Here is an 18429-nt window from a genome sequence, read left to right as displayed (position 1 = left end):
AGGGGACCAATTCAGAGGCCACGATCACAGGTGAAGTAAAACATGTAGAGAAACTCACCCAAGGCTGAGAAAGACAGAGCCTGAGGATACCAGCGGGGAATTAAAGAAAAAATAACTGATACAGCACTCAGATGAGGCAGGTCTTTTCCAGGCACTTTAAACACAATTACTCTCACAATAACCGTAAAAGGTAGGTCTCACTATTATTCTCATTTTACAGGTGAGGAATTGAAACACAGAACGGTCAAGTCACTGGTCCAAGGTCACACGGCTATTTAGTGGCAGAGCGGAAGCAGTGAAAGTGTTAGTCGCTAACTCGGGTCCGACTCTTTGCGACACCATAGACTGTAGCCTGCCAGGCTCCTTGTCCACACGGATTCTCCAGGCAAGAACACTGGAGGAGGTTGCCACTCCATTCTCCAGGGGATCTTCCTGACCCAGGGATCAAAGCTGCGTCTTCTGCATTGGCAGGTGGATTCTTTGCTGAGACCTACCCCAAGTGGCTCCAGAGTCTGACTATTTAACTCAGAAGCCTCCAGACTCAAAGTTAGGCTGTGGCTAAGGGGCACAAACACCACTTGAAGGCCTGGTCCAGGGGCTGAAGGTGTGGGGAGACTGGGGGCAGATGTGGGAGAGACAAACCCAGGCAGTAGCTCCAGGCAGGGTGTGTGAAGGAGGAGGGGACCCCGGGAGGAAGGAGGCACGGAGGCCACCACAGGGTCAGCCTCCTCTCCCAGGTTCCCCCGCCTTTCCCGTCACCCCAGACCACGAATTACCTCAGTGTCTTCCCAGCCTCCTCATGTTGGGAGAAGTGAATCCAGAAGCTCTGCTTGGAGCCCAGGCTGCAGAGAGAGGGGTGTATGGAAGCCCAAGGCCCAGCCTTGCCAGCATCCCTAGGACCCGGGTGCCAGGGGGTGCAGGGAGGGATGGAGGCTGGGTCCACAGGGGCACAGGAGGGTGGAAGCCATGGGAGATACCCTTGCTGATCAGAGGAGACCCCTACCTCCTCCTTCAAGGATGCTAAACCTGGCGTTTCCCCACCCGGTGGCCTCCCTGGGCCCCATGCGGGCACACATGTGGACCTCAGAGGATGGAAACTGTGATCCCACAATCAGTGAACTCTGAGACTCAGAGAGGCTCAGAGGTTGCCCCAAGTCACACAGACGGAGGGCCACTGAGCGTGCGAGTCTTGCTTCCCCACCATGTTTCCTTACTTCATTGAGGCCTCCCGGACACGTGGGCAGGAGGGCAGAGCCTCCAGCAGGGACAAGATGCTTTCCTGAGACATACTGTTGTGGCTTAGACTAGAAGAGAAAAGAGGTTCAGGATGAGGGGTGAGGCAGCACCTCAGTGAAGCCCTGCCCAGCCCCCTCATCTCCTCCAATCCAGCTGTCATCTCCTAGAGGGGAGTCCTCAGTGTCCAAGTGTCCATCCTCCAGATGGAGACACTGAGGTCCAGAGAGAAGCCAGAGGGGTGCTATCGCCACCCTGGCAGGCCAGGCAGCATACTCTGAAAACTTTGAGAGTCGCCCCCACTGTGCCTGCTGCCCCTGTGGTCTGAGACCGGGGGTGAGGGCAGTGATAAGGCCAGGCTGCCAGCTCCAGCTCCACGGGGGCCAGGGATGCCCGGAGTGCAAAACTCAGTTGCCTAGCAACGGGCTGTATCCTGGGTCTGGACGTCAGTCTCCCAGGAGTGACTGAAGATGACTTCCCAGGGGCCCTCCCTGCCATGGTGACATCTCCAAATCTGTGTCCCATAAATTTGGTCAGAGGAGCTTCAGGGATAGGATGGATGGACCAAGAGCCAGGACAACTGAGATTTCTGCAGCTGATCAGGGCTGAACTGTTGCTCCCTGCCCAGGGTCATCTTGGGCCACCAAACTTTAGTCATAATCTCTCACGGGTGTTTGGTGAGAGCTCCACCAATAGTGGGCAATGAAGGAAGGAAGAAAGGACCCAAGGTGGGTGTAGGGGGGGAAATCAAGGTAAAAATCAACCCCTCCCCAGCCCTTGCCCCTGGAGTTCTTCAGGGATGCCTGAAAAGAAGCCCACTAACATTCCGGGCCCTGAGGAGTCTTCCTCCTGTCCTTGGGGCTGCTCATCACTTACTCAAGTGAACCGGAGATGGGCACCTGGGGGAGACGTTCCAGGAGGCACCTGAGCCCATCATCACCCAGCAGGTTTGCTGAGAGGCTGCAAGAGGTATGTGGAGGAGGTGGTTGATGCTCTGACATGCCTGCTTTTCAGTGAGCATCACTGCTACTCCACCCACCCCGCACCATCATCATCACCTCCACCATCACCTCCACCACTGTGCGCAGCTTCTGTTCCAACAGTACCGTCATCACCACCAGCACCATCCCATCACCACTACTTAGCATCCCTGTCTGCATCCCCATCACCTCCATCAACGCTAGCACAATCACCTCCATCCCCTCACCAGCACCACAGTTAACCAGTCCTCATCTTCCCCTTCAGTATCTGGTGACCACTCCCAGGACTCCAGCAGGCTTTCAGGAATTAGAGAAAAAGCAACTAGCTTTTTACTACGCACTTGGCCTCTACCTGTTGGGAGCGGTCATTTTTGAACAAGAGTAAATTCAAGAAAAAGACAGACGTTTGGAGGACACATTTACCCAAAATATTTCTTCTTTTAATTTGGGAATGCAGTATCAGAAACTGCACTTGAAGACTTTATTTCCCTCCATTTGTAGCATCCTATGGTTTTAGCTACAGTTTCAGGAACAAAATAATCAGTGTGCCTGGGAATATCTGATTTTTACACTGCAAATTTGAACTCATTTTGCCCCTGATGATGAGACTTTTGAGACCTATTTCCATCTTTTCTTGAGAAACTTTAAAAATGAAAGAGTCTGTCTCAGGAAGCCACTTAATGAAAAAATTTTTAGAATACAAAAAACCTCCCTTGAGTGAAAAAACTGAAAAACTCAAAAGACATCTTTGCTTATTCACCTTTCTTTAAAACCCATGATTTTCATCAGCCACATTTCTTTCCTTGGCCACACCACAAGGAATTTAAATTGTGTTTTTTTTTTGGTGGACAGCGCTCTTTATGTTCTGCTTATCCTAAGCTGGACTCCTAACAGTTCTGAGCAAAGGCTCTGCATTGTACTAGGTGTGTGACTTAAGGTAGATTTTTAAACTCTCTCAATCCACTCATCTATACTCAGGGTTGTTGAGAGGGAGGATAAAAAGGATATGTAAAGCACTTAGAATAGTAGAAAACGTGCTTGAAGCTTTTTTCCCCTACCCATGTAGGGCTGCACTATTCAGGCACTGAAGACAGGCCACAGAGATACCAACTTCTCATCAATCTGAGAGCCCACACAACCCCACGCTGGCTGGCTCTGGGCCCTGCATTGGCTATTCTTAACCACCTGCCCAGCAAATCAACGGACCCTTCATTTCAGGCTCTGCCAGCCAGCAGAGCCCCAATGCCTTGATTAACAAGAGGCCAAGGGGCTCCTGTGGCCCTTTGCGAAGTGAAAGTGACTGAAAGTCTTAGTTGCTCAGTTGTGTTTGACTCTTTGTGACCCCGTGGACTGTAGCCCGCCAGGCTCCTCTGTCCGTGGGATTCTCCAGGCAAGAATACTGGAGTGGGTGGCCATTCCTTTCTCGAGGGGATCTTCCGGACCCAGGGATTGAACCAAACTCTCCTGCATTGCAGGTGGATTCTTTACCATCTGAGCTACCAGGGAGGCCCAGTCCTTTGCAAAAGGCTCCCCTAAATCAATCAGGGGTACACCCTAAACTAGCTCTATGTGGGGGATGGGAGGGATAAGATGGGGACAGAGAAACCTTACAGATGTGACTGAGTCCCAGGCATCCTCTCCTCTGTTAGGTGGTCCTGAGAGCTGCTGAGTGCATGCATGGGTGTGTACACACACACACACACACACACACACACACACACACCCTTCAGGTGCCATGCAGGGCATGCTCCAACTTACTCCAGCTGGTTGAGGTCTTCACACTTGCTCAGCAAACAGCACAGTGGCTCCACGTGCTCCTGGCGGAGGCCGCAGTCAGTGAACCTGCTGCAGGAAGGGAGATGGGGCCCCTAAGCTGGGTATGGCCTCGAAGCTCCAGCAGGGCTTCACTCAAGCTTGGATTCTCTAGAAACATCCAGCACCCACCCGTACCACCTCCCCTGCCCAGCAGATCCCACATAGGTTTCCTCTCTGAGGGGGTGGTTCTCAAAGTGGGGTCCCCGACAAGCCCCACCAGCACCCCTTTGGGAGCGTGGTGAGAGGCACATGCTGGGAACACAACCCAGACCTGCTGAACAAACAGCTCTAGGAACAAGGCTCTCCAGGGTGATTCTGATTCAGTCAAGGTGAACTATAGCTCTTGGAGTCACTTTAATGAGCAGACATGGGGGTGGAGTGGAGGAGACCCAGGGTGAAGTCTCCTTCTGCAGAGGGTTATTCATACTGGAATCAAAGTAATAGTAAAGTTTGTCTTTGAGAGGCCTATATGAGACTACGCAACAAGGTAAATGAATAGCTTATGGCCTGCAAGCAACTTAAAAAAAAAAAAAAATCTTAGAATGATAAAGTACCTAAAACCAATAACTCAAATTTTTATCATTGTTACTCTCTATTTTTTTCGGTCCCAAATTCCTTATTATCCTATTATTTATTTCTTATTTTTAAATCAGCTCATTCTTTTTATTTAATGCACTTATCAGAAAAGAAAACCCTCTATCACTGACTCCAGTGGAAAACTGGCATTTCTTGCCCCGAACAGACCATGAGGATAAGGATGCAGGAAATGAGGACAAAATATCATCATTAAATTCAAGCCAGATATTGGCACCTTCTGAGGGCTCTCCTTCTACTTAAAAGGGAGCTTAGCAGATGTGAAGAGGTGTCACAGACACGCTCAGAGGCAACTGAGACTTCCTCTTGGCCTTGTGTGAGCTTGTTGCTTCAGTTGTGTCTGATTCTTTGTGACCCCATGGGCTGTAGCCCGCCAGGCTCCTCTGTCCATGGAATTCTCCAGGCAAGAATACTGGAGTGGGTAGCCATTCTCTTCTCCAGGGGATCTTCCCAACCCAGGGATCTAACCCAGGAATCTCCTGCATTGCAGGCAGATTCTTTACTGTCTGAGCCACCAGGCCCTTAATCAGACACCGAATTGAAAAAGGAAGAATTTGATGAAAGTGAACCAGTAGTCAGGTATGGATGTGGGAGTGGGACTATAAAGAAAGCTGAGCGTGGAAGAATTGATGCTTTTGAACTGTGGTGTTGCAGAAGACTCTTAAGAGTCCCTTGTACTGCAAGGAGATCCAACCAGTCCATCCTAAAGGAAATCAGTCCTGCATATTCATTGGAAGGACTGAAGCTGAAGTTCCAAAACTTTGGCCACCTGATGTGAAGAACTGACTCACTGGAAAAGATCCTGATGCTGGGAAAGATTGAAGGAAGGAGAAGAGGACGACAGAGAATGAGATGGTTGGATGGCATCACCAACTCGATGCACTTGAGTTTGAGCAAGCTCTGGGAGTTGGTGATGGACAGGGAGGCCTGGCGTGCTGCAGTCTATGGGGTTGCAAAGAGTCAGCCATGACTGAGTGACTGAACTGAAGTGCTCTACTATCAGCCCAACCTCCTAAAAATCATCCCATCCTAGTCTATGTCCTACATTTTGGAAATCAGACTTATTGAAGGTATTCTAGAAGCCACCATAGTGTTCAGTTAGGATATGAACTGGAAAAACTACCGCCCAAGGCAGCCTATTTTATATGACCAGCATGCTAAGAATGGTCTATCCATTTTCAAATAGTTGAGGGAAAAAAAAAGAGTCAAAAGAAGAGTAACATTTCATGACATGAAAACATTACATGAATTAAAGTCTCAGTGTTCACAACTCCAATTTTCCTGGCACACAGACACGCCATTGTTTATATATAGTCTGTGCTGCTTTCAGACTTATGATCTAAGCCTTTACAGAAGACGTTTGCTCGCCCCCGGGCTAGGAGCGCTGTAGCACTGCCTGGATTCAAGTCCTAGCTGCACCCCAACCTGTGGCGTGACCACACTATGAGGCTTCTAGGATGTAATGTGCCCGAGGCTCTCAGAATGGTGTCCTGCAGATGCTCAACAGATATCAGCTCTCTATTCGCTGTTATTTCACAGCTGAGAAGGCTGAGACACAGAGAGGACAAAGGTCTGGTCTATGGTCACTTGGTGAGCTAGTGGCGTCGGATAACTATCAGAAATGTCATCTGGTGCATTTAAGGGTTGCCCCCTCAGCCCATTATCCTGTCTCCTGTGCAATGCCTGCCCCCGTCACCGAGACAACCACACAGCACTGGTCCAGGAGTCAGGGGGAGGGGGGCTTTCATATCTGTGACTGCTTCTTGTGTTTTCTATGTTGCCAACAGCCTGAAATCTACCACCTGCTATCACCAGTTCCCTTTTCTCAGTGAAAGCCGAGGACTGGAGAGGTTAAAGAACCTGCCCAAGGGGCCAGATCCTGGTGAGGCTGGGATTTTTTTTTTTTAAGATTTTATTTGTTTATTTTTGACCATGCCACATGGCACGCCAGACCTTAGTTCTCTGACCAGTGATCAAACCCATACCCCACTGGAGTTGAAGTGCAGAGTCTTAAGCACTAGACCATCAGGGAAGTTCCGGGGCTGTTAAAGCCTGGGGGCAGGCAGTGGGGTAGTCCTCGGAGCAGTCCTTGAGCTCTGATCCGGTCTGCTTCGGACTTCTCATTTGCCCATGACAGTGCCCGGCCCTCTCTGTCTGTCCTCTGCTCTGGACATACAGGAGAACAGTCTGTGTGTCCCCTATCATCCCCTGTCATACCGGGGCTCGGTTCCGGGGACTTACCAACAGCACCTGTCTTCCTGCTCCTCACCAGACCTGAAGTGCAGGGTCAGATGACGCAGGGACCTGGAACAGACAGCACCTTCGTCAGCCACCTCCGACCACAGCTTCAGGATGCGCCCAGGGGGCAGGTTCCCCTTCTTGAGCAGCTGAATCTCTGATTTGGGTCCCACTGCCCTCACCCCCACCCTTCACATCCAACAGCCTCCAGCACCACCCTCCCAGCTGAGTTCTGGTTGCCCCAGGGCAATGCCCACCTGAGATCCACCTTCTGAACTTGTGGGCACAGGTTGAAGAGGTCAGCTAGCAGGAGGGGGCTCCTTGGAGGCAGTTGCGCCTGGCTCAGCCTGACAGGGAAAGAAGTGGGGTCCTATGTGAGCAAGTTGGAGCCAAGCAAGATCGGTGGGCAAGAAACCTGGACACAAAGGATGGGGGGGCACTGGCGGGTGGGCCAGGCAATAAGGAAGGAGGCAGCGACTCAAGAGCGAAACAGAGGAGCTCGGGGTCAGGTGGGCTTAGGTTTGGCTCTAGTCCTGCTTGTAGGCTGTGTGTCCTTGGATAAGTAACTTAACCTCTCTGAGCCTCAGTTTCCTTATCTGAAAAACAGGACTGTTTATGGCACACCTTCTTCTGGGGTGTTGTGAGTACTGAAACAAATTAAGCTTGTGCACTGCCTAACACAATACCCCATGCTTTTTGTGTTGTTATTATTATACTGTTTCTATCCCAAGGACTAACAGGTGAGCCCTTGCTGACAGGGAGCGGGAAGCTGCAAGCCATAAGAGTTTCTCAAGGTCAGCACTACCAAGATAATTCTTTGGTATTGGGGGCTGTCCAATAGGAAGTTTAGCAGCATCCCAGACCTCTGCTCACTAGATGCCAGGAAAGATTGAGGGCAGGAGGAGAAGGGGATGACAGAGGACAAGATGGTTGGATGATATCACTGACTCAGTGGGCATGAGTTTGAGCAAACTCTGGGAGAAAGTGAAGGACGGGCAAGCCTGGCGTGCGGCAGTCCATGGGGTCGCGTAGAGTCAGACACGACCAAGCGACTGAACAACAACTCACTAGACGCCAGCAGCACAACCTCCTGCACCCTCCACCACCACCAACAAAAACGTCTCCATCCTGAATGTCCCCAAGGAGCAAAATCACCCCCAGTTGGGAAGCACTGCCTTAGAGAAAGTGACATGCTTCCACCTTGCCCCTGGAGGCATCCTTGGTGCCTCCATTTGCCTCGCTCCAACAACCTTCCATCAGTGTGTCTTGTCAGTTCCACCTCCAAGGTCCACCCTGAATCTATGTACTTCCCTCTCCCCTTCCCAATCCCAGCCCCCTCATCTCCTATTCTGGCTGCAGAGCTCCTCCGTGCTCCGACTTCCAAGCTTGTCCCGGTATCCCTTCTCCACCCAGCCTCCAGGCTAAGCTTTTGAAAACACAAATCATTCCTCTCCTTTTCAGGTCTCCTTGGACAAAACCCCAAACTCCTCCCCATGGCTACCAGGCCCTGTGTGACCGGGCCCAGGCTCGTTTCTCTGCCTTCTCTCCTACAACTCTGCTGGCCACTGTGCTCTGACCACACTGACCTTCTGCCTGTTCCCGGAACATACCAAGCTCCACCCTGCCTCAGGGCCTCATGCATGCTGTTCCATCTCCTTGACATGCTGTTCCCTGCTTTGCACAAGGCTGGCTCCTTCTCCTCCCTCTGGCCATACCCCAGTGTCCCTCCTTAGAGGTGTTACCTGACCACTCTCGCCACTGTCTAAATCACCTCCAATAATCTCTTTACCATATTACCTAGAAAAATACATTATCACTGTCTGAATTCATCTTATTTGCTTTCACTCTGCTTATTGACCTCTCCTTCTACTACAAGGTAAGCGCCAAGAAGACAAGGGTCTGGTCATTTTTTTCCCTCTCCGTTGTGTCTCCAGCACCCCAAACAGTGCTTCAGAGCAGTGTACAAATAGTATGTACTGAGTAATACAAAGCTTAAGCACTGGCGAGAGTCAGGCTGGTCACCTCATTCCATCAGCTGGGCACTGATGCTGTGTGACCTGGGCATAGAGAAGCCCCTCTCTGGTCTGAGGTTTCCTACCTATTTATTTTAACCTGCAACTTGTGTGTCCCAAGGAACCCACCCTTTCCTGGCAGGGAGGAACCAGAGTGGGTTCTGTATTTTGACATGGGCTCTGCCACACCTGGGGCTTCCCTGATGGCTCAGATGGTAAAGAATCTGCCTGCGATGCAGGAGACCCTGGGTTGGGAAGATCCCCTTGAGAAGGGAATGGGTAACGACTCCAGTATTCTTGCCTGGAGAATTCCATGGACAGAGGAGCCTGGCAGGCTACAGTCCAACACTTGCCCACCTCTGAGAAGTCACATGTCTCCTCCCTCTCCCACAGGACTCAGGGATAAGTAAGATCCTGGGTGTGACGAGAGCCATCTCAGGCGGCCGAGAGATCCTTAGCAGGAGTACTTAATGTTGCTGTTCTTAATGGTACAATTTAATTTTCTGCTGTATTTTTCCATCTCAGCTACAGCTGCTTTTGCTCCCTGCTAGAAAAATATTTAAAGTAAATCCTTTTTAAATTCTAAGCAGTCTGAGCTGAAGTTAGAAAACAGAGTTTTAAATGCTTTGGGGGATGCTGTTTAAATTCCCCTTTTACAGAATTAGATGGTGACCTTTCAAGACGGGTGTGTGATGTATACATGACCTACAACTGTAAAGTCTCTTTAGAGGAGCAGGTGACCTTTCTGTGGGTAGGAAGAGGTACATTGGCCTGGTTGTCACAGGCCTTCCATTCTTCAAAGTGCTTTTAGAGCAACTGTCTTGTCTGAATCCCAACCCTGTGGGGAGGGTGAAGATTATTAGTTCCGTTTGTCAGATGAGGAAACTGAGGCTTACAGGGGTCGAATAACTCCTCTGAGGTTGATAAAGTATTAGGGAAGAGCTGGAAGCAGCTCCAAGTTGTGCCAGGTAAAATGATGAAACAGCTCAAGGGAAGGAGGGAGGGGACAGAAGGGGATGGCTTTCCAATGCAAGAGCCTTGGCTCTGCACCGGGAAATGGGGAAACTGGTCTTACTGCAGCAGGCTTAGCTGGGCAAGCTGTGGTAGGCAGTGCAGCAGGGTCTCCAGGCTCTGGTCACTCAGCACCTCGCAGGACAATCTGAGAAACAAAGCATGTGAATGAGGTGGGGAAATCAGGAAAAGCTAGATGTGTTCTATACCAGGACTGCCCAAAACACCCCCTGTGAATACTGGGTCCTTGAGTTATCATTGAGGCCGGAGGAAAAGGAAGGTCATATATGCTTGGGAAATGCCGGGTTAAGTCACATTAGTTTTCTCGGCTGCAGGACTTCTCAGAGCCTTTAATCTGCTCTCGTGCCTTGTGAATTTCTAAGGGACTATGGTAGGTGTTTTTTTTCCCCAAAAGACATGGACTAGAAGGATCATTCTTTTGAGGGCCTTGAAGACTGGTACCCTGTGGAACGCACCTGTTAAGAAGAGAATGCTGCCTTAACCCAAAGTAGTGAACAGACCAGTGGCAATTCAGGCATTTAATGGGTCAGCAAAGAAGAGACGCAAGGTAGCTCGGATCTCTGACTGTCCATCAAAACCAGACCAACCAGCTGATCACTCGTCTAGATAACTCATAAGAAGCCAGCCCACTTAGGAGGAACTCCTGATGCCCACCCTGTGATCTCTGCTCTGGCTGGAGGACTGTGTTGACCAGCATCTCCCAGTGCTCTGGGATTTACAAACAGCCCTCCCTGGGAGTTGGGAGCCACCACCTGACCCCCAGAGGCATTTGGATGGTGTTTTCCTTCTGCCTCCTCCCCTCTTGCTTCCCCCTCTTCTCTCTGTCCCCATCCTCGGTCCCCTGAAAGCTGCCCTTTCCCCTCACTGGGGTTGTCAGGAGTATCCCACCATGTTCTTTTCTGGCTGGAGGGGAACACAGCTTGTGGGGAACAGTGGGAGGGGCCGCCTGTGGTTCTGGAGTTGGAAGCGAGGAGCCTGTCAGGACCCAGGCTGTAGGCTCAGCTATACCTCCTCTGTCCTAGGACTGGGTCTGGGGCTCAGGGCATAGGCAGAACAGTGGCTTTCATTGAGGGGTGGCCTGACCACAAACACCAGTGGCTTTCCCCTGGGCCCCCAACAGACATAGTGCCATGGCCTCTGCTTGGGTCAGTGCTGGGTTTACACACTTTTTTTTTTTTTAAAGCAACAGAACCTTTACCCATTACATCTCACATGGAATGCTGAAATGTACACATCATGCACCATGATATAAATGATATTAACAAGCAGAGGCAAGTGGGGGAGGGATCTCTCTGGACTAGCTTTGCAGCTTTTCTATAAAGCAAGTCATCAACTGTTCTAAAATAAATGGTTTGTTTGAAAATTCATTTGTTCCACATGTCTCAATTAATATTTCAGAAAAGCCACAATGTTCTGTGATAGACAAAAGGTTGTTGCAGAACTTGTTGAGATCCTGTGTCTGTTAACAACATCCTACCCCCTCCTCCTCTGTGTCCATGTGTGTTTGAACAAGGAGAGAGGCACAAAAGGACACACCCCTGGTGTCAACATAAGGATATTGTTAACAATGATAATGGTAATAATAATGGATAATAAGCTTGTTGCGAGGGCCAGAAGGGCATTGGAAATGGGAGCCAGAAAGCAAGGGAAGAAAAAAAAAAAAACTAGTAAAATGGAAAAGAACATATGGGGCAAGGGGGCTTCCCTGGTAGCTCAGAGCATCTGCCGGCAATGCAGGTAGACCTGGGTTCGATCCCTGGGTCGGGAAGATCCCCTGGAGAAGGAAATGGCAACCCACTCCAGTACTCTTGCCTGGAGAATCCCATGGACAGAGGAGCCTGGTGGGCTACCGTCCACAGTGTCACAAAGAGTCAGACACAACTGAGCGACTTCACTTTCACTTTCAAAGTGAAACTGCAGAATGTAGCTGGCCTGTGACTTCAAACAGGAAAAAACTGTATACACAATGGAGAACGCCACCAGGACAAACAACAATGCTGAGTTGAAAAGGGAAGGGGTTACTTAGGTGAGGCAGGTTTGTCTTGGGTTTCTTTACTTTATGGTAATTATTATAAGAAAATGACAACAATGATGATGAGGGCAGGAAAGTCTGACTGTCCACTTTGCAGATGACAAAGCTGAGACCCAAGGGGTTAAAGCCATTTATTTGCCTTAAGTCACCCAGCTGGTCGGTGGCTGAGCCAGGACTCCTGATTCTAAGCCCAGCCTCTGGTCACAGACTCAGGTGTTCTGGGGTGAGCTGGTATCCGGGGGTGGTGGGGGGGGTGGTGTGCCCTTCAGAATGACAGGCTCCAGCCACAGAGGCAAGCCCAGGTGGGAGCCAGGGTGATGCTCCCAGGGTGGGGTGGGAGCAGACTGGGGCTCCCAGGTGCCCCGAGTTGAGCAGATGGGAGATGAAGCCCCAGGCCCAGCACAGCCTCTCTCAGTGGGAGGGGTGAGGTGCCTGAAACCAGGGTCACTGGGAGGCAGCGAGCCTCCAGGAACCTTCCTGGGGTGGGACTGCGGGGTCTGACAGGAAGGGACCAGGAAGGACTCACCTGGCCTCTAACCAGGCCACCCCCACCCCAGGTCACTGGGCAGGTGCCCATGTCGTGGCCGTGGGCTGTGTTCTCAGTACTTACTGGACTTCCAGGGGCCCCGGGCACTTCTCCAGAGACTTGCAGAGGTGGGAGATGCTCAGGGGCTCCAGCTGACATTCCTTGAGGCTGAAAAGGGGCAAGCAGGCACGATGAGGTCAGGGAGGGCTCAGGGCCCCTGTCCGGCCCCCCAAACCTGCAGGCCACCGGCCCCTCCCCTGACATGCAACACCCCACCCCCTAGAGGCGCCAGTCCCCCTACTCTGACAGTCACAATCAAGGCCCCCTGAGCGCTCAGCAGCTCTGATCCACTCCCAAGTCCTCCTGGGCTCCTGCCTACATCCAGGCTACCACTTTCACTCACCCGGGCTACCTTAACATCCCCTGGGTTCCCAATCTTGCTTCCCTCGACGCTCCACCCTGCTGGCATCTTATCTGTAACAGTATAAAGCTGACCACCCTCTCCTGTGCTGAAAACCGTCTGCGGCTCCTCAGTATCCTTAGGCTAAAAGTGAAATATCTTTCCCATGTCTCCACTCAGCTTCATTCTCCCCATATAAGCTCCAGACACCGGGACACGCTCCCCAGGAGCGAAGCCTTCACTCCCCACCACCGCCCCCTCCCCATGAGGTGTTCCCACACTGCCTGGTTCCTGCTCCTCCCCGCTCCCTGATAACCTTGTTCAGGCACCAGCTATGAGCTACCGTGTCTTTCTTCTTAGGTGAGTAAATCAAGCCCCAGAGACAGGAGGAGCCCTGCCAGGGTCTCACAGCCCCTCACGGCAGGGCTGGGAAGTCTTCCGAGAAAATAACGTGGACTCCTCCACAAGGGGGATGTTGGAGCCCCATCGCCAGCCCTCCCAGACTCTCCACTCCCTCATCCCTCACCCCATTGTGGTTACCCCCAAACAAGAGGCGGTAAGACAGTACCAGAAGCTCCTGGGGATGTGGCGCTGACCGAATCCCAACCGGGCTCCAGCTCGGAACTCTGGCAAAGATTCAGCAGCCAACAGATCCCTGCAAGCCGGGAAACCATCTTGAGAGGAAAATTCAAATCATCCACGTTGGAAGACTTGATTCATTAGGGCTGGAAGGGCCTTTGTCACAGTCAAGCCCCTCCCTGGACGGTTGGGGCAACTGAGGCCCAGGGAAAGGAAGTCAGAGTGAGGACACCCACAGCTTATACCTGTCCAGGTGGGCAGCACCTGACCAGGTCAGGTCGGGCAGGCATTAGGACAAGAGCCCCCCTCTTTCTGACCATCACTGTGGGTAGCACTCACATGACTTCCACCTCTCTGCGCCTTGATCCTTCTGGTTTCAAGAACCCAGAGAGTCCCTAGAAGACTCGGGAGACCCTAGCTCGGCAAGCAAGACCACCCTGACTTCAGGCAGCTCCCTTGCTACCGCGAGGCTTTTCTCTAAGGCATTGTCTGGAAATGCACTCTGACCTGCTGGCCCCACTTGAGGCGCCCTTGTACCGGCCAAGGTGAGACCAGGCGGCCGGCCTCCACTAGGGGGCAGCCTGGAGCCCTGGCACAGAAGGAACCTGTTTACCGCAGGGGCATGGAAACTTTTTCAGAGCACCAATGGTTCTTGGTTTCTCAAATGTGATACTCAGCGTGTGGAAGGGCAGTGATTCACAGGAAGGCAAGAGTCTGCGCAGTTCTACAAAGGTCTCCAGAGGCAGCGGCGGGGCTGCTCCCCGCCACCCTCCCACACAGCCGCAATCTGCTAGCACCTGTTTTGTGGTCGCATCACCCATCCACTCCTCCCTCCCTCCCATGTGCACGCCTTCTCAGAAGAGATTCAAGGCAGCTGATTACTGCACATTAATATGGGAAAGAGGGTTACAGAAGTGATCCATTCCAGACTGTCAGATATGGGTGGGTTACTCTATAGCTAACAGCGGTCAGTATGGGCCTGGGGGTGGGGGGTACCTATAGGAAGTGGGGACCAGAGAGAGAGGGGACCACCCCCTGCCCAAACCTCAGAGCTTCCCCTCCTTACCTGCCTCTTTTGTCACCTCTCAGGATGACGTGTTGGCTCGCAGAGCTGTAGACAGAGAGAAAGCAGTAGAAAGGGCCAAGGGCTCCCTTCCCGGGCAGTGGCAAGGGCAAGAGACCAGACACGCTGGGTTAATTAATGGTGGCCTGTTTTCTCAGCACACAGGACAATAAACATACTACATATGAAGCACACCACTGACATGATCTTTGATTCTCACAGTAAAATCGTGAGGTAATGAAGTATTCTTACCCCGACTTCACAGACAAGGAAACTGAGGTATAGAGAGACCTAGTGATCTGCTCAAAGCAACACAGCCAGTGAGCAGTGAGCCTGGACTTTTGAACCTGGTCTTTCTGCTACTGCACCACCTACTCTCGGAAGTGGGAGGGGAGGGATGGGCAGACTTTACCTGAAACCATGGAAGATCTGCTTTGCCTGGCCCAGGGCTGCTTGGCTGGGAGCCTTCCCTTCTTTTTTTTTTTTTTTTAAACTTTAAGTTTTATATTGGGCTATAACCAATTAACAATGTTGTGATAGCTTCAGGTGAATGGGGAAGGGGTTCAGGCATATATATACATGTATCCATTTTCCCCCAAACTTCCCCCCATCCGGCCCCCATCCAGGCTGCCACATAACATTGAACAGAGTTACCTGTGCTATATAGTAGGGCCTTGCTGGTTATACATTTTAAATATAGAAGAGTGTATCAGTCCATCCCAAACTCCCTAACTATCCCTTCCCCCAATCCTTCCCACTGGCAACCATAAGTTTGTTCTCTGTGAGTCTGTTTCTGTTCCGTAAGTTCATTTGTATCATTTCTCTTTAGATTCCACATATAAGGGATGTCATACAATATTTCTCCTTCTCTGTCTGATTTGCTTCGCTCAGTATGACAGTCTCTAGGCCCATTATTTCCTTCTTTTTAATGGTGCCTTCCCTCCTACACTCTCATCAGCTCTAGAGACCCCACCATTCAGGCGGGTTCCTGAAAATTCAATGGCTACCAGAGAGCTCTCAGTTTCCTTAGACATCTCCCGGGGCAATCCAGAGAGTAAGTATGGGACAGTATACGGATTGTGTCCCATGGTGAATTTTGAGAAATTTGAGCATTCATGGAGCTATATTTCACTCATTCATCTATTCAATCATTCCACAGACACACACCACTTGTTCACTGGGCCTGGTATCACACCAGAGCCCTGAGGATGCTGCATCATGAATGGGACAGACGACGGATGGGACAGGGTCCCAGGGGCACTCTCACCTGAATTCCAAATGTAGGAGCCACCGCAGAGAAGAGAAGCACTGGGTCAAACTGAACACACCCTCCAGGGACAAACCGTTCTCACTGAGGCTGGAGAATCAGAGGGGTGTTGTGGACGAGGTCACTCAGGACTCAGTAACACCCTCTTTGTGGTCAGAGCACAGGGCTGGGGAGGGCTGTCCCTCCCTGCACCAGATAATGGAACACTCAGAACCCCAGAGTTACTCAGAGTGTCTCTGCCAACTCCCCATTGTACAGACGGGGAAACTGAGGCCCAGAGAGCATCAAGGTCTTGCCCAAGATTAAGAGACAAGTTGGTGACAGAGCTGAGATTAGAACTCAGTGGTTCCCTCTATCTATAATGAATCTGGGGTGACTTGTGCCTCAGTTTCCCCACCTCATCCAGGAGGAGCAGTGCCCAGTGCAAAGTGAAAATGTGAGGCCCCTTGTTGAAAAAGCAGGAACGGAGCTTTTCCTCTTTCATGGCCTGTCAGTCCGTCCTGGTGGTTCAATATTTGCCACTTAACATAGCACTCCTCAGGCACTGGGAGACTGGCAGGTGGGTGCAGACCCTCACGGGCTAGAAGCCACACCAGGTGTTCCCAGTACTGACAAGGTCACAGGAGGATATTCTGGAAGGCTCCTTGATAGCCCAGCTGGTAAAGAATCTGCCTGCAATGCAGGAGACCCCATTTCAATTCCTGGGTCAGGATCTTTTCCAGGAGGGAAAAGATCCCAGAAGGGATAGGCTACCCACTCCAGTATTCTTGGGCTTCCCCTGTGGCTCAGCTGGTAAAGAATCTGCCTGCAATGCAGGAGACCTGGGTTTGATCCCTGGGTTGGGAAGATCCCCTGGAGAAGGAAAGGCTACCCACTCCAGTATTCTGGCCTAGAGAATTCCATGAACTGTAGAGTCCATGGGGTCATAAAGAGTCAGACATGACTGAGCAACTTTTACTTCACGTCACTTCCAATCTGCATAACATTTGCCTGCATCAGTAAGGCCCTCCTCCCCACCCTCTAGAGGCTGTGAACAGGAACAGAAGCAACCTCTGCTGGTCCCAGCGTCCCACTGAAAGGCAGCTGGAGTGGGCAGTGCCCTCAAGCCACAGCACGGGTTATGCCCAAGCCACAGCCACCCCCTCCCGTGTTTCCGTGTGAACCGACTAGAACCAGGAGCTCAGAGAGGTGATGCAAGTTGTCCAGGGACGCTGCAAACCTAGGACCTGTAACCAGTCTCCTGCAGCCAGGAAGGCTCTCCTAGAAGAGCCAGGGAGGAGGAGGGGGCGTGTGAGCCTGGAACCCAGGGACCTTTAAGGGCCTAGAAACTCTGGTTGGGTGCAGGCAAAGTCTGGGGGTTCCCGGCCTCCTTCCAGGGCTCCCCTCCCATAGTGAACATCTCCCCTCTCTCGGCAGGTGCTCAGGGCTCTCAAGTCTCCAGTCACACTGCTTTGGGTGTCTTCTTCAGTCCAAACTGCCCCTGCCAACCTGGCCAGGGCCCCATCAAACAGCCCCTCCCCGCACCCCGGGGCCAGAATGGCTGCCAGGTTTGCGCTAACCAGGCAAAATCCCCAGACCTTCCTGCCTGGGCCTTCCTGAGAGCATGCGCAGACAAGGAGCCGGGTCTGAGAAGTGAAACCTCAACTCAGAAGCTGGGTTGCAGAATCACAGAATCCAGTCTCTATTTTAGTGAGAATCACAGTAGTTAGCTACCCTGTTATGAACATTTGCCATGAGTCAGGGACTGGACCAAGAGCTGGATGTATACCACCTGTCTGATTTGATCTTTATGATAACGCCAGGTGGGAATGAGATGGGACACAGACTATCCCCCCACCCCTTCATCACCATACCCTCTGCCCCCAGCCCACACCCCCTCATCCTGATGAGATCCCATCTCAGAGGCTTTGCCCAGAGGGCTACTCACTTCAAGGACTGCAGAGAACCCAGTCCTGGGAGCAGCCGAGCCAGCAGGGCCACACCTTCGTCCCCCAGAGCATTGCCTGATAAGCTGGGAAGGGTGATGGGGAGGACAAGTCAGTGGAGGGTGGCAAGGGTGGAGATGGCAAAATTTACAGTCCTGGGCTGCCAGGCTGGATCTCAGCACCCAGCACGGGGTCAGGTGGGGTCCCCCCTGCCAGGGGTTCTCATCCTCAGATTTGTGACCCCTGAGGGATCAGAATTGGGCTTCAGAGTGTCAAATGTGGGGGGGGGGGCCGCTATATTTTAGGGGGATGAGTCACAACTTTGACCAGGTTCTCTGAGGGGATGCAGCAAGGAACAAATACATGATCTAAATCATAAGAAACAAACAAAAAAACCCACACCACACTAACACCTACCAACTGATGGCCCCACCCATCCGCCCGCCAGCCGCAACCACTCACTCAAGGTGACCGAGGCAGCAACTTCCTCCCAGCGCTTTGCAGAGCAGCTCCAGGCGCTGGGCTTGCAGGGCACAGTGCGTCAGCCTGCGGAGATGCAGAACCACAGCCCTGCAGCGCCCGCACCGCTCGGCAGAGCGGCCAGAGCGGCCCGCCGCCCCCAGACACACAGGCGGAGGGGCTGGCGGAAGGGTGTATCTGGCCCCCAGACAGACCAAGAGGGACCGACACACAGCACACACAGGATGTCACACGGGCACATAAGAGTCAGAGT

General features: G+C 51.9%; 1 protein-coding gene across 5 annotated transcripts in view; it reads right to left on the bottom strand.

The window, feature by feature from the left end:
• The window catches only part of NLRC5 (NLR family CARD domain containing 5), an 86144-nt gene that overhangs the window by 16930 nt on the left and 50785 nt on the right, over window positions 1-18429 (bottom strand). For all 5 annotated transcript variants that reach the window (XM_043898539.1, XM_043898538.1, XM_043898540.1 and 2 more), the window contains 13 exons: window positions 18159-18242; window positions 17699-17782; window positions 15772-15861; window positions 14508-14552; window positions 13431-13517; window positions 12547-12630; window positions 9948-10031; window positions 7118-7207; window positions 6864-6926; window positions 3972-4058; window positions 2110-2193; window positions 1215-1304; window positions 777-842 (listed from right to left, as the gene is read on the bottom strand). In XM_043898539.1, the coding sequence (XP_043754474.1) occupies window positions 777-842; window positions 1215-1304; window positions 2110-2193; window positions 3972-4058; window positions 6864-6926; window positions 7118-7207; window positions 9948-10031; window positions 12547-12630; window positions 13431-13517; window positions 14508-14552; window positions 15772-15861; window positions 17699-17782; window positions 18159-18242 (1038 nt within the window). The remainder of the gene's footprint in view (window positions 1-776; window positions 843-1214; window positions 1305-2109; window positions 2194-3971; window positions 4059-6863; window positions 6927-7117; window positions 7208-9947; window positions 10032-12546; window positions 12631-13430; window positions 13518-14507; window positions 14553-15771; window positions 15862-17698; window positions 17783-18158; window positions 18243-18429) is intronic.

Source organism: Cervus elaphus, chromosome 4 (genome assembly GCF_910594005.1).
Source record: "Cervus elaphus chromosome 4, mCerEla1.1, whole genome shotgun sequence".
Taxonomy (NCBI): Eukaryota; Metazoa; Chordata; class Mammalia; order Artiodactyla; family Cervidae; genus Cervus; species Cervus elaphus.
This window is presented reverse-complemented; position numbering and strand designations above follow the sequence as displayed.